Source organism: Ictalurus punctatus, chromosome 25, assembly GCF_001660625.3.
Source record: "Ictalurus punctatus breed USDA103 chromosome 25, Coco_2.0, whole genome shotgun sequence".
In the NCBI taxonomy this organism is placed as follows: domain Eukaryota; kingdom Metazoa; phylum Chordata; class Actinopteri; order Siluriformes; family Ictaluridae; genus Ictalurus; species Ictalurus punctatus.
This window is the reverse complement of record NC_030440.2, coordinates 6,158,289-6,175,788: the sequence shown is the minus strand read 5'-3', so window position 1 is coordinate 6,175,788 and position 17,500 is coordinate 6,158,289. Positions and strand designations below refer to the sequence as shown.

Here is a 17,500-nt window from a genome sequence, read left to right as displayed (position 1 = left end):
TTAATGATAACAATCTCCCACTGTCTTGTTTCCTCTCTCGTGATGCCACGGCTCCGGTAAAACTAACACATTGCTTTCATATAAATAAATAAGAGCGGGGGTGTGAGATGCTCCCACAGCTTGCCACGTTTCAAATTACACACTGATGGGTAGGCACGGAGGCACTGCCCATAAATTAAAGTGGCACCAAGCACACTTATTGAAAATCCAAAGGGGAAAATGGAATTACTGCGGGCAATCCATCTCCGCGTACCGAGCAACAGATGCTAAAGGGGAGAGTAATAGTATTTTTTTTTTTTTTGGTAGAGAGGAGCGTGCATGCACATTCGGGAGCTGCATTACATCCTTCAGGTAGCACGCCTCACACTGCCCCTTCTGATTAACTTAATGTAAGCGTGGAAGGTGTAAAAATAGCACAACATCCCCAGCTGTAATGGATGAGACCGGAGGACAAGACCATCTCAGATTTAAATGATGATAACTGGCATGGAAAACTATCATATATATATATATACACACACACACACACACACACACACACACACACACACACACACACACACACACACACACACATACATTGGTATACATATATAGGGTTGGCATAAGGGTAAATGTAAATGGTTCATACTACACAATGGAAAATACATCAGTCACAAACTTCAAGAAATGAACTTAGTAAAGCATTTTTTAGACCTAATCGTCATATCTCCAAGTCTGTAGCGTATGTGTGTTTATCTCAGACAAAAGCAGGCACGTTTCCCTGCACTGAGAACAGAAGAAGAACAGAAGATCTGTTTGCTTTAAACTTTCTTTCAATGGAATGGAAATGTAAAGAGAAGTCAATAATGTGAATTGTATTTTTTTTTTTTTTTTTTTTTAAATCAAAGGTATTTATAAATTTCGCTCTAAGGCTGTAATAATTCAGAGATGGGAATACTTTTTCCAGAGAGCAAGTAACCGGACGGACATTTTACTCCGACGCTCCTGTTTTGGAATGTTTCGGTAAAACATCTCATTCCGTCACGTCTGTCTCATCATAAGACACTTTACTGTAGTTTTCTGTGCATGTCATATAGTGGCATGTTTTGTTTTTTTTTCCCCCCATTTTCTTTTTTTTTTTTATTTCAGCTCAAACAAACAATCGCCAGTTTCATTTCTAGTGAACATTTCTGCTGAACATTTCTGCATATAGTGTCATGTTTTAAACAGTCACAGATTTCCCAACAACCGCCCCTTAGACTTCTATTATAAGTACGTTTTGAATGTCTATCTTTGTCCACATTATAGGGAAACGTGTCGAAACATATTGTTTATGGTAATCACGCGTATGCTACAGACGTAGTAGATGGAGATTAGGTTGAGAAACACGGGACTATTTCTTTAAGGAAAGTGAGAGTTCATGGACTGCATGTAAACGCATATTAGCAGGAGCCTTAAGAGCAGGATAATCGGCGAGGTTCTGAAAACGTATGCAACACACACACACACACTCAGTGAGTTAGACCCTATACAGTGAGTGTAACACAGTAGTGACCTAAAAAGTAACTACTGATGCAAAGACACCTACTGTACACTGACCTTTTTGACACGAATCGAAATGTTTAAAAGGAAAGATTTCAAATTAAAATGAATAACAAAAACACACATGCACACAAAGTTCAGCAACGCAGCTAGACCCGACGGAGAAGGTCAATGATTCGATTCACTGTCTTTCAAATACGTCACTCTACAGACGGTGCAAGCAGCACATTACACAATGTAATAAGGCCTGGATCCTTAAACTGATTAAGTCTACCTACTATTCTGTAACTCAGGGCTGTCTATTCAGATTTGATGAAACAGTGATAAAACTGATTAAAGTAAAAGTCTCTGTTGCAAGGTCACGGTCATAAAACCTTTGGCAGCGAGACAAAGACATAAACAGTCCGGTTTGAGGAAGATATTAATTAATTGCTTGCCGCTCACTGTGACGAGCGTATCTGTGCCTACGCAGGCAGCCGCCTGGCCTCGTCTCAGCTTCCCAATGAGGCTTCATTTCACTGACCTTCTTGCTTTGACAATGAATTTCTATTCATTCATCATTTTCGAAACGCTAGCACGTCTCAATAACACTAAAGCAAACTGCCTTTACGTACAGTATATAACGACGAAGAGAACGATTCATCTTCCAGTTCCCATCCATCTACCTTCTACGATGTTATCTAGTCCATATTGTGACATTAGTATTACAAGATGCTCTCCCCGCCAGACGTTCTTTCGCTTGTGAGATGTATACCTAGAGGATTCCATACATCATAACCTGTACACGCCAAATACTGTACACGTCAACAGTATTTGCAAGCATGGCTCACACGCACTCGAGCACAACGCTCCCACGCAAACAAACAAATGCCTCCCTTACTAGTCTGTTAACCTCCTTAAGGTCAATAGACGCACTGGCAGGAATATAAAACGACTGAATAATCATAAAAATGCAGTGCGTTCGCAATGTGAGTAGACAAATGCAATATAGAAGAGGTAATATATAAAATTCTGCTCTTCAGCAGTAAATACAGACGATGGCTCTGACCTGTGAAGGTAATGATTCAGCGGCGCAGGAAAAGGAGCTGCGTTCTTTCCTTTGTTTGTAACCGAGTGCTTTTTCTACTATTCATTGAAGCATGAATATTTACCATATGAATGGGATGCTTTTTCTTTAGGCCCTATATGCTGTATGCACTTATAAAACAGCTGACAAAGCTCATCCCATAGCCACATGACAGACACCACACGGCTAGAGGAGGACAATACGTACATGCACAATAAGGTATTCTTTAGGTAAGGCCATTTTATGATCATTTTAAGATCCATCAGTCATGGAACACTTTGTTACTTGTTAATTAGAGAGTGGGGGGAGGAAGGGAAAAGACAAAAAAAAAAAAAAAGTTGACGCTTTTCCCCCGTTTTGAGATACATTCATTTGAGTGGGAGAAGGAATGGCTGCTGGCCCTGCGATAGGAACCAAAGTCTTCACACAACCTGCAAGAGAGAGAGGGGGAGGCAAGAGAAAAACCACACAAATGTGCCCTATGAAAAGAACGGATCAGATCGACGGCTGGTGAGAAGGGAAGAAAAGGCAAACCTTTTCACCATGTCCTTGAAATACAAGCTGCAGGAAGCTAGAACATTTTGGTGGACTTCAAACTCTTTGCCTTCAACTACAATTTTCAGGTCTGTAAATTCTTTCTCTCTGCGTTGCTGGTTCAGCTCCTTCAACATCTCTGTAGAACAAAAGAAAAAAAAAAAAAAAAACAGACAATGCCAAATACTGTTTTAGAAATATATGTTTTTATAATTAATAGAAGACACAGAAGTAACAGAGAACTGAAAAAAAACAAAACAAAACAAAACAAAAAACGTGGAAATAGCCAACATATCAGCAAATTCTCTATAAGAGAAAAGGAGAAAAATGCACAGCACATTAGACAATAAGAATATATTACAAATAGACACACATCAGAAATTATGCAACAACAAACAATGAAACACAGTGCACATTCGCTCACAGGAAAATAGTACTTTGGAGGTTAAAAAAAAAACAGCCTTGAATTATCACAGTGTATACAGATGACATTGAGACTTGACACGAGACCCACAACTGGTTGACCTACATGAGCTGGCTACGAGCTGAATATTTAAACTTGAACGTAAACACTTCAATCAAACAGAAGGACACAAATCGATCAAACACTGTTTCGACAGAATTATGAATAATATAATAACTAGACATGCAGGGGATGGATAAAGACACAGTCAGCCACTGCGATACACAAATTCAATTTCCTGATGTGCAAATATATTGCACAATATACTCAGCCAAACGTTAGAGTCTCTCTCTCTCTCTCTCTCTCTCGACTTTTAACGGAGCATCATAAGCTGACATATCGAGGGGAAAAGCTTAGTCATCATCTGTAATAAACATGAGGTAAACTGGTAGAAACGCAAACATGTTTGTGCTTGATTAAACGCTCGGTATGAGACACATAATCAATACACCATTATAATAGCGGTGCACCTCTAAAATTTTCAAACTGCAAGAACGGAAAGACATAATACAATGTTATTGTATGAAATTATGAAAACTGCTTTATTTGAAACATTAGTACACCGGCAAAATTCGATTTGTTCTTTCCTGTTAAAATCAGCTCAGGCAGGTTGAGGCAGATACTCAAAAGAAACAAAGCAAACAATTCAGCACACTGCACATCTCTCTATAGTAAAAGACACATTTTTTTTACCACTGCTATTTGAAATCATTTTAAACAAAACTGTTTCTAGTGTAATTCAGATCTTTTGTTGTCTGCTCTTTATTGTTTTAATGAGGAAAATGTATTCGAAGTGACTGTGCAAGCGAACAGACATATATCCCAATGAAAGATGTGTAGTATGGATATGTAAATGAACTAAATGATTAAAAAAAAAAAAAAAAGCTAGAACAGCTATGAGCTGGGGAGGAAGTGACTCCAGTGCTTAATGAGGCTCTGTAAAGTGAACTTCCCCATCAAAATGTAAAAGAGGGGCAGTACAGGGTCAAGAGCTACTGACTGAGGAGCACACTCACTGTGCTGAGGGAGGGATCTTGGATATTTCTCTTCTCAACACTCTGACTCGTGATATAATCCTTGAGATAAAAAAAAAAAAGCTAATTCTTTTCAGGTATATATCTACAGAAGCCCTTCAGTTGCCTCCTAGAAAGCTCAGAATAATGGTAAATAATAAATAACAATTACTAAATAAATTATTATTATTATTATTATTATTATTATTATTATTATTCATAATAATAATAATAATAATAATAATAATAATAATAATAATAATCATAATAATGATAGTAATAGTAGTAGTAGTACTAATAGTAATGTTATTATTATTATAATTTGTTTATTATGATTATTATTATTAGTGGTAGTAGTAGAAGGCCTTACAACAATAAAGTTATTATTATTATTATTATTATTATTATTATTATTATTATTAGTAGTAGTAGTAGTAGTAGTAGTAGTAGTAGTAGCAGCAGCAGTACTAACAGTATTATTATTATTATTATTAGTAGTAGTAGTAGTAGTAGCAGTACTATTATTATTATTATTATTATTAGTAGTAGTAGTAGTAGTAGTAGTAGCAGCACTAATAGTATTATTATTATTAGTAGTAGTAGTATTAGTAGCAGTACTAATAGTATTATTATTATTATTATTATTATTATTTATGATGGTTATTATTAGTAGTAGTAGCACTAATATTATTAGTAGTAGTAGTAGTAGCAGCAGCAGCACTAATAGTATTATTATTATTATTATTAGTAGTAGTAGTAGTAGTAGTAGTAGTACTAATAGTATTTATTGTTATTATTTATTGTTATTTATTTATGATGATGATGATTATTATTATTATTAGTAGTAGGCCTTAAAACAATAGAACAGTTATTATTATTATTATTATTATTATTATTATTATTAGTAGTAGTAGTAGTAGTAGTACTAATAGCATTTACTGTTATTATTTATTGTTATTTATTTATGATGATGATGATGATTATTAGTAGTAGTAGTAGGCCTTAAAACAATAGAACAGTTATTATTATTATTATTATTATTATTATTATTATTATTATTATTAGTAGTAGTAGTAGTAGTAGTAGTAGTAGTACTAATAGTATTTATTGTTATTATTTATTGTTATTTATTTATGATGATGATGATTATTATTATTAGTAGTAGTAGGCCTTAAAACAATAGAACAGTTATTATTATTATTATTATTATTATTATTATTATTATTATTAGTAGTAGTAGTAGTAGTAGTAGTACTAATAGTATTTATTGTTATTATTTATTGTTATTTATTTATGATGATGATTATTATTATTAGTAGTAGTACGCCTTAAAACAATAGAACAGTTATTATTATTATTATTATTATTATTATTATTATTATTATTAGTAGTAGTAGTAGTAGTACTAATAGTATTTATTGTTATTATTTATTGTTATTTATTTATGATGATGATGATTATTATTATTAGTAGTAGTAGGCCTTAAAACAATAGAACAGTTATTATTATTATTATTATTATTATTATTATTATTATTATCATCATCATTTATAGTATCCTGATAATTCATCTGATAATTATTTTTATCTACTATTTTCACAATTTTTTACACAGCAGTTTAATCCAAGAATCCAATAATTTGGCACATGATACTTAAAAGCATTTGAAATGAAAATCCACTTGTCCTGTCAAGTTTAACAGGGCTGTTAAACCGTGTAGATCGTTAGCTAATAAAACTTGCAGTAACTTATAACTACCAGTAACTACCAGTAAAAAGCATCTTAAATCCCAGTTCTATTCTTGGACTAGTTTCCCCATGTGATTGTATTACTAATTAGTCATGATTAGAAATGACAACTCTGCTACAAAAATGAAATGCACAACAAAATGGGTGGTCAAGTGTGTGTAACAGTTTTAAGACGTGAATGTGACATTACAAACTGCACCAAAGCTATTAAAGAAAATATTGTACTGTAGAATGCGTCGTTTCAACACAGCACTGACAAAATGCCACACATAGCTCGCAGGCACGAGGACAGATTGAACTCTGTTAAATGCAAGAAGCTATTTCAAAGTTGAATTTGTCCAAGATGCCAACATAATGGGATTGTGTGGTATGGAGTGAGGCGGTGCAAACACACAGGCAATGATAATGACGAGCTGAACCAAAGTGGTCACTTCACTAATAAAGAGAAATGATTATAGTGTGTTCAAAGCTATCTGTGCACAACGCACCCGCAAATATAGCTGTCTGGCACAAATTCATACCAATTTCGATTCTGAGTGTCTTGCACTACTTGATCTGCTATTGTTAGAACTATTTTCAATCATTTTTCAATACACCTTGTAGAAATTAGGCAATTGTCCTAAACGTGCTACGTTAACAGATGTGCCAACATTGCTAACAAGAAAATCCTAATAGGCAGAAAGAAGAAAAATAGAATTATACCACAAAAACCCAAGCATCCATGTCGGTGAATGAGGAAAATCGTGAGGCAAAATCAGGTGACACCGCTTTTTAATAATAATAATAATGATAATAATAATAAAACATCTATATTTTTTAATCAGCCAGGTCGACCGTCTCCCATCTTGGGTTCTTTTGGCTCATATGGCAGAGGTTTGTGAATTCACAGGTCACCTAGATAAAGTCAGTAACCACAAAAAAAGTGTGTCTTTTCATATCCACAGGTCCATATCCACGGTGTTCTTTTCATTTCAGTGAAATCCCTTTCCTACTAGTCGAAGTTTGGTTCAACGATTAAACAGAGAAAGCAGAAATGCATAGTTTTCAGTCAGTACGTTTACACGGACAACAATAATCCGATATGAACCCGATTAAGACGACACTCTGATTACGAAACGAGCATGTAAACACCGATTATTGATGACCTTAATCCGGCTAAAGTCGGACTCGAAGTAAACACAGATCGAATTTAGACGTGTGGAGTATTCCTGTTTTAGTCGCATTATCGAAGTACATTACAGACACGTACACACCTTAATCACATTATTAACATCGTGTGGGAGTTTTCACCGCATTTTATGACAGGACACGTACACGCGGCAGTGCTCGACCGTTTGATGGCATACAAGAGAGCACGGCTGCGTCCCAAACGGCAAACTTACGTACTATATAGTAGGCGAGATACACGTATTTTGCCAACTAAATAGTAGGTAAGTACGCGGTTTGGGACGCAGCCCGCGGCTTCAAGCAGTCGTCTATTTGTATGTACAGCACGACAAATGATTAACCGCACTTAAGCTTTCGTAAAATGAAAAATTAAACACCCAAAACCGTATACGGTACCATAACGAAGACCAACTGTATGTCGATACGTGAAATTCTGGAGGGAACGTCGGACGGCGTGGCGTGGGGACGTAATGACAAGTGAGATGTTAATCACGCTATGTTCTATAACATGTAACACGGGAACATGAAAGGAGTATTCTAAAAGCGACTCGTGTAATCACAATACTGTCTTATTCAGAATAAGGTGAATAATTAGATCACTGCTGTCCATGTAAACGTAGTCAATGTCTGTTTAATGGCTAAACCATAGATGTTGGCACATGTGCATTAAAAATCTCAGCATGTGTGTCAGTTATGAAGATGATTATGAAACACAGTGATCAGAATGCACGCCTGTTACCCCTCGATACTTGCCGTAAACAGTCATCCACTTGAATCTTTCTATTCATGTCACTGCCATTGCAACTGGAGCAGCCATTGTGCACATGTGCGTGTACGTGTGTGTGCTCGAGTGTGTGACCGACATGGCTTTCACCTCCAATCTCATGTCGCAAAGAACACCCAATTCACTTGCAGACCGAATAAAAGAGAGACAGCCGGAGAGAAATGAGGAACTTTAGCTGTAGTTGAACAATGGATCTCTCGCGAAGTTGGTGGACACGGCTGATAGAAAAGAAAATTGCGGCGTATAAGTGGAGGGTCAAGGCCCAGCGAGAAACAGAACATCATTAGTGTGGAGCATGAAACAGCCTGCGGCACATGTGTGCTGTCCCTCAAACGCACACACACATCTACACACACTCACACGAGAGGATATGCGTGAAGTGCTGCTAGAATTCCACCTCCGCTGTTTAAATGAACACTTTAAATGTAAATAAATTAGCTAGTGTTTGTAGGTTTAACAGATTATACTTTGAGATGCAACATATCGAATATACGTTCTCTATTACTGAATATATATCTCTTACTATATTAGCAGTTTATACAAATAAAATGTATGGGATCTTAAAATTTTGTTTGATTTCCAGAAACCACCACGGGTAAACATTTAATGAATATCTCAACTTGTTCATTTGATTTATTCATTTTTCATGGACCCCTGAACACAATCACTGTGTCTTTACCCATCAGAAAAGGAGCTAGGCCATACATTTGGGAAAAAAGCTCCACGGAGTCTCCATCTGGTCAGGGTCTGGACTGATAAATCAATCCTACTATATATTGAAGGTATAATTGTAAAAACTCAGCTCAAAATCAAGATCTGTATGTATATATATATATATATATATATATATATATATATATATATATATATATATATATATATATATATATATATATACATACATACATACATACAGATCTTGATTTTGAGCTGAGTTTTTACAATTATACATATATACATATACATATATATATACACATATACATATATATATATATATATATATACATATATATATATATATATATATATATATATATATATACACATACACATATACATATATATATATATATATATATATATATATATATATATATATATATATATATACATACACATATATATATATATATATATATATATATATACATACACATACATATACATATATATATATATATATATATATATATATATATATATATATATATATATACATACACATACATATACATATACATATATATATATATATATATATATATATATATATATATATATATATATATATATATATATATATGTATATATATATCATGGTTAATTATCTTGAAATAAGCATGCAAAGGCATTATATAATTTATTAAAGCATCACATCAAAACAGACGCAGAACTCTTTTAGCTAAGTGTAGCCTATTTATAATGATAATAAGAATGGAAATATTTCAGAGCTGTGTAAATGTGTAAATAAGTAGTTAATGCAGCAGTTACTTGGCAACATTAACATCTTATTTTTTGCTTCATATAGTATTCTCATATTCTTACCTTATATCGTATATGTTACCGTCTCCTTTGCCCTCTACTGCATGAATTATTACATTTACAAAGAATGTTAGATTTTTATTACATGAATTAGTGTAAATGTTTTTTAGGCTGTATAGAGGAGCGAGGGTGTCAGTAGTTGGTAAATTGTTGTGTAATGGTGGAAAGTATCATACACTCAAAAATAACACAAAATGTATGAGATTACAATTCCAGTGACTGCATTTTCTAGACTACGTGTTGTAGAGTTTCTTGCCACCTAGTAATCATGAAAAAAATGATATCTTCTAGAAAGGAATTACAGTTTCCTTACAGTTCCAGTATGTAGATGGATTTATTCACTCAACATATATAGAATATCTACCATTTCTGAAAGATACAAAAATAAGATACAAAAAGTACAAAAATAAATGCTACAACGCAGAGAAATCTTCAAAACTATTGAGATTCGTAAAACATTTCTACATTCTACAAGCCACGAGACTTCTGACCGTCACACACGCTTCTGTATTTGCAGAAAATCCCTGACAGACTTAAATATTTTATCGCTGACATTTAAATTTTTGTTGGACAAGTAATGTTTGGAATTTTAAAAATGCGTTTTAGTGACCCAGTATCGCAGAAGTCCTAAAATAAACACCCGAGACAACATTTGTATTAAAAAAAAAAACGAAGGTGCTTAAGATTAGGCGCAGTAGTGAGTGTGAACCTAAATGTAAAAAGTGTTATCGCTGTTTTAAATTGCTCGAGAAATGCTCACACAGAATAAATAAATAATAAATGAATGAATACATAAATACATTTACTTACACATTAATAAAATTTGAACCTGAATAAATTAATTAATAACCTGACTGGACCTATCCCAGTACACTGCAAAACATAACGTACTTAGCACATAATTAGAAACAGCCATTTATGAGATATTATGCCTTTATATGTCTTGCAGTGGATTAAAAGCACAATTAATGTGTTAATTATAACAAACACACACACACACAAACTCCTAAAAGCCATTACCTTTGGCAAATAACTTTTGTATGATGGTCAAATATTATGTTTTAAACGAAAAAAAAAAGTCTGTAATTACTAAAAACATTTCATATATTTCTCTTTCTCGCTATAAAGGTCCAATATGTGATCTTTATCAAAAGAATTTAAATAGTCAAGAAATGCTGTGCACTCTAAGAAACACTGCGTTAATTGGGTTATTTTTTAGCCCAATGGCTGGGGAAATATAGGACAGAACATATTTTGAGCTAAATTAACCGATCAAGTTGGGTTGTTCATTTTAACCCAGCAAATGGGTTGTTTTTTCAACCAAAAGGATGGTTTCATTTTTACAAAGACGCAGTAATTGGTTAATTTTATTTCTTAAATTGGGTTCATTTTTTCAGGGTTATTTTTACCCTTGAAATTGAAAATGTCAAACATACCACATTATAAACAAATATGCCAACATGGTATCACATTTATTTATACACAAGAAGATGTTCAGAACTGTATTGCTAGGGCTTCTAAAGTAGTGTTTATATATAGACTTTATATAGGGAGTGTTTATATATAGTGTTTATATATAGACTCAAAAAAGTCATATATTTAAGAGGAAAACTTCAGATTTTCATCAAAGGAGACGTTTAAAATATCCACAAAAATCAACAACAACAACTGAGTAACCAACTTACGATCCATTACAAACAAGTAAGCCAAAGCGAACAAAGATATCATTTAATGCCATGTAAACTGGACTGCTATTGCACATTTTTGCTTTTCTAGTATACAGTTTTATGGATAAATATATTGATACAAACCTTGTTTCTCTAAATAAATCTAATGGTCTGTCAGTAGGAAAACCGCTACCTCCACCTGAGGCGAATTCAAACAGTCCACGCTGAGTTGATTTGACCCAAGCAGCTGGGCTGAGGCGTCGGGGTGGGGGAGGGGAGCATCGATTCAACTGTCAGCGAAAATGACCCAGACACTAACCCAGCGATTGGGTTACACAAAAAATTATCCAAGACTGAGAAAGTGACCCAATTAAATGACCCAAAACTCTCGACCCAGCGATTGGGTAGAAAAAATAAACCAGCATTTTTTAAGAGTGTAATAATAATAATAATAATAATAATAATAATAATAATAATAATAATAAGAAGAAGAAGAAGAAGAAGAATGCCATTTACTGCATATATATATATATATATATATATATATATATATATATATATACACATATATATATATATATATACATATATATATATATATATATATATACATATATATATATATATATATATATATATATATATATATATATATATATATATATATATATATATATATATATATATATATATATATACACATAATTATGCACAAATAATTGTATATTAATAATATAATTATGATCTCGTCAAATTGAAGAAAAAACTTTAATAAAATTAAATTTGATTTATATTTACATTAAAACAGAATTCATTTTTTTAAATCCAACCACCAATTTTGTACAAATATTGTTTATAAGTGATAAAAAAAACAACAACAACAACAAAAAAAACACTATACTAGATTTTTTTTGTGTTATTGTACATTTATCCAGTATTACCTTATATTAAATATTTCTAAAAGTTAAGCTTTAATTTAAAAAAAAAATAATATACACTAAATTGGGTTGATAAAGAGCAGCAAGTGAGGTTTGAGATGAGGACCTGCACGATTTCTGGAATTTTCCACGTCGCCTGCTGAGACGCAGCAGCAACCAAGTCTGAAGTAAAAGAAATCAGATGTAAGTGTAAGAGATCTTTTTGAAAGTTGTTCCCACTTGACTTTATAATTTGCAGCACATATTTATAGCTAGAGTTGTAATTTAGCCGAACCATTCAAAATGATATGCCTGTATTAATCAGACATTGTGGAGGCAACAGCCTTTCTAAAATTATTAACTTAACATTATTTTGGGGGAAAATATGGCAGTTGGCTTCTTGTAATAAACAAGAAATACTAAAGACAAATTAATATTCTTAGGTAAGAACAGATTAGATTAAATTCGTACATAATTTCGTTACAATTAATGTTAATTTAGGTCCGCTACATAACTAAAATTTACTTATAACTAGTTGAAAAATACCTTCACGTTTCTTCTGTAATATTATTATTATTATTATTATTATTATTATTATTATTATTATCAGCTAGCACTGGAGTCGAGTAAATGCTAATTCTGCGTTTGCTATTCTTCATTCATGATTACAAAGATATGATATTATCATATTTTAGGCAGGTAAGACTGCTATTACACTTGGTGTTCTTGTAGACAAGGAGCTCTGCATGAAGCTTCTTTTGTGCTGGAGGAAAAAAAAAAAAAAAAAAAGCTGCTCATGCGACGTTCACACTGTAACCATGACAGCTTGGGTGTCTACAGCCCAGAAATGCAGTTATTTTTTACCCACAATTTGGATTAAAACCCAACCTCACTGGATTAAAACACCCCATGCTGGATCAGTCCATATTAGACCCCAGTGCTGGGTTTCCAAACCGACCCAAATCTTAAACCCGGTGTAGTATCTTCAAACTGTGAAGGATATCTTAATGGCAGCGTGATAAAATATCTTCCAAAATGGATCAACATGTTATTGAGCTGCCAAGACATATTTTGTGTTGAAAAGTAAGAGTTTTTATCTTGTATTGCAACATCAAACAAAAGTCTCTAAAACCCCTCTTTGGACAGATAAAAGCTGGAGTGCTGGTGTGAATAGAAGAGTAGGTATAAAATTCATTCTTTGAGACAAGCGAACTGTAGGGTCAAGTACGTAAGAGAATAATAAACACACACAATGGCTGAAAGGCTGTAAAAAAAAAAAAAAAAGATACATATGAAAGAAAATGTGCTTGATACACAAGGTTTTTTTCCCTGAGAGATCACGGCATAAATCAGACCGCTTTTGCTCGTCTTTCACATGGTGGCAAAGTGGAATAAAATATCTACAGACAGTGGATAGCAAGTGTGTTAGCATAACCAACCTGATATTCTTTGCCCAAATTATTCTATTAGGCAGATGATAACTTGATAAGAAAGTAAGCCATAGCAAGAAGACAATGTAGAACCTCCAAATCAAATAACACAGCAGTACTAAGAGCTATGCTTTCTGGAAGTTTCCATATTTATCCGGAAAGGTTGAGTCACACAGACAGGTGTTTATCTTACACGGACACTCGGAATTGTGCATTTTAATGTTATTTTAAAGTCGCGTTAAACTTTCTCGTGCAGTTTATATTACCTTATATGTATGTAAGTGATAAGCCGTGCTACATTTCTGACATCACCCTCCTTCATCGTACAGCTCGAGAGATTTTCTGGGATTCTTCGGAAAACTTTTGGTCTCCATCGCAAGAACATTATAAAGCACGGGTGCTCAGTGTAATCTGTAAAAAGCCCTTTATAATATGTAGTTTGGGAAAGGAAGTGCTCTCTCAACCCCTCTCTATAGACAGAGTCCTCACACCGTGGGGATTACTGCGCAGATAAACCGAAGGCCTCGTCTTGTGTGGGAGAAGACGCCCTTCAGCCTTTGTGTTCTCTTCTCCAATAGAATCCCAAAGAGCAGCGTGGTATAGCCCCATACAACATTCTGAGACCACTGGTCCACACACACACACACCAACAGTAGCTATCAGGTACCTAGCGGGCCTCACAGAACAGAAGTGCCAGCAGCCGTATGTGACGCAGGATCCATCAGGAGCGTGGCAGCAGACGATCTGTCATTTTGATGTGCCTGAGCCACGAGCTGCTGTGATTCTTTCCCTGTAGGTTCACTCGGCTCCACTCTAATAGCTCTAGTTATTAATACTGCTGAGAGACAGTTTTGCCTTCCTAAAGTAACCCCGGCAAAATGCATCTAAACAACGGCACAGTCACATGCATTAATGACATATAATAAAGCCATACTTCATCAGATGACACTACAGGCAAAATCTGCACAAAGCTGACCAATATGGTGATTACCAGACTCCATCAGGACGGATTCTATTAAGCACGAAAATAACTAAAACACTGCAAACATTTGTTTAATGAAATGCTTAAGCACTTTAGTTTCAGGCTATCAAGAGAGGTTGCAGGGGTTTCAGGGGAGTTTTACACGGACATTCACATTCAGCATCGCAAAACTGCTCTTTACCAACTGCTTCTTCTTATTTTAGGGTTAATTTAGAATTTCTTATAAATGTGAAAAGTACACTGTGGGCATTGATTAAAAAAAAAAAAGTATTGTTATATTATATTACATTACATTATATTGTATTATATTATATAATAATATATAATAATAATTAGTAGTAGTTGTTGGAGTAGTGTATTGAAATAGAAGTCAAAATATGTTTTTTGTATTATTTCTGATGATAATAATAATAATTATTATAATTATTATTTTGAATGCTGAACTGTGTACAAACAAACCTCCAAAAATCCGAAACAAGCACATTACACACATTACAACTGCAAATGTGGATTAAAATGTTGATTGTAAACATGTTAACTGTAAATCTCTTTCAGCAGAAGATGTAAAACTGACTTAGTTTAGTTTCTGACTTAGTTTGCTTTAGGGACGAAATTCCAATTATTGAGAGCAGGAAATTTCCAGCACTACCCAGCCTTAATAAATGTACCAAAAAAAAAAGAAAGAAGAGTGTTTATCAAAGTTCTGAGCACATCAGTGATACACACGGTGTCAGGCGGCTCGTCTGGACACAGCAAGACACTGATTAAAAATGGAGAGCGCCGTTATTACTCATGCCTTTATCTTCTCCAATGCATCGATTTAGCCTGGCTACTGTAATTTACTCAAAATTATGAATGCAGGCATCCTGCTGCATGGATAAACACACACACACACACACACACACATATATATTAACAATTAGCAAATAGACACTCTGACACCTGCATAATGATAATAATGAAAATACCTGTATAATAAAAATGAATCTACTGCTCAGACGCGATAGTGTGTTAAAGACCTACAACTAGTGTGTATGTCTCATTACTGGCCTTGTGTTCTTTAATTAATTGTAAATATGCTCATCTGTGTGGCTGTCAGCTGGTGATTAAACATCAGCCAATCTGCCAGTTTGACTGTTAACCCTAATCAGATCATACTATCCAGGGTCAATACATGTATATCTACATTTAGCAGTGTCTAAGAAGTGACTATGTCAGCTAATTTAACAGACAGCTTTATAGCTAATACACTACTGCCTATTTCATGCCCAGTACACAGTATGGCACATTAACATTTAACGCATGCCTACAAAGCCTTAGGCTTAGAGATAAAGTCTGTTAATGAAAACCAAGCAAGACTTAATCTGCCAACTTATGGTTTCATTTGCCAGGCAATGCATCTTTGCATCCACCAATAGCGCCACCTTAATGCACAATGTCAACCGTATTTATACCTGGATGAATATAGTTTAGCATAAAACCGCATCATCAATTTGTTTGCCAGACTCTGAGTTGTGCTTCATGCCCAAGCAGAACACTCCTACGCTCCAAGACGATGAATGCAATGTGTGTAGGGATGAATCTGTCTGTGATTTGTTCCGAGAAGCATGATAATAATAATAATGATCATTAGAAACCTTATTTATAGAGCACTTTTCATACACCTGTTACTGCAAATGCTGTACAATCCATCCATCCATCCATCCATTTACCATACCGCTTATCCTCCACAGGGTCACAGGGAGCCTGGAACCTATCCTAGGGAACTCGGGGCAAAATGTACGGGGCACCGTGGACGGGGTGCCAACGCAACGCAGGGCACAATTCAAACCCGTGTTCTACGCACAATTTAGAAATGGCAATCGGCTTACAGTGCATGTCTTTGGACTGGAGTACCCGGAGGAAACCCCTGAAGCACAGGGAGAACACGCAAACTCTGCGCACACAGTGTGGAGGCGGGATTCGAACCTCAAACCCCAAACCCAATGCGGAAAATCATGCAAATGCAATTACAATATAATATTTCACACCAAACATCACAATGGGGAAAAAATGTGATCTCAGTGACTTTGAGTGTGAAGCTGCTGGTCTCCTGGGATGTTCACACAGAACAGTTTGTACAGTTGACACAGAATGGTGCAAAAAACAAACAAACAAACAAACAAAAAAAGAACATTCAGTGTGCAGCAGTTCTGTCAGTGGAAACACCGTGTTGAATGACCAGACTGGTTCAAGCTGACAGGACGGCTAATACAAATAAGCGCTCTTTACAACTGTTGTGAACAGAAAAGCTTTTCAGAACCTACTCCACATCAAACATTGAGATGGACTGGCTACAAGAGCAAAAGTATACACCGGGGTCAACGTCAAAAGGAATCTGAAGCTAAAGGGGGCACAGCACTGGACACCAAATCCGGAGAGTTGAAGATTGGAAAAAGACTAGGCGACATACTTTCATGAACATTAACCAAAGCTCTTGACCTGCATCTGCCACATGATTGGCTGACAATTGCATGAATAAGTAGCTGTACAAGTGTTCATATTAAACCTGGTGGTGAATGCGTACATATTATTATTATTATTATTATTATTATTATTTGTAGTAGTAGTAGTATAGAAAAATAAAACTGGCCTGCAAAATCAGTGGAGCTCTATGCCATT

At 34.6% G+C, this 17,500-nt stretch overlaps 1 protein-coding gene across 1 annotated transcript in view; it reads right to left on the bottom strand.

The window, feature by feature from the left end:
• LOC108258179 (kelch-like protein 29) overlaps nucleotides 1–17,500 on the bottom strand; it is a 208,531-nt gene that overhangs the window by 53,297 nt on the left and 137,734 nt on the right. The window contains exon 6 of the mRNA XM_047150815.2: nucleotides 3,125–3,263. Within this exon, the coding sequence (XP_047006771.1) occupies nucleotides 3,125–3,263 (139 nt within the window). The remainder of the gene's footprint in view (nucleotides 1–3,124; nucleotides 3,264–17,500) is intronic.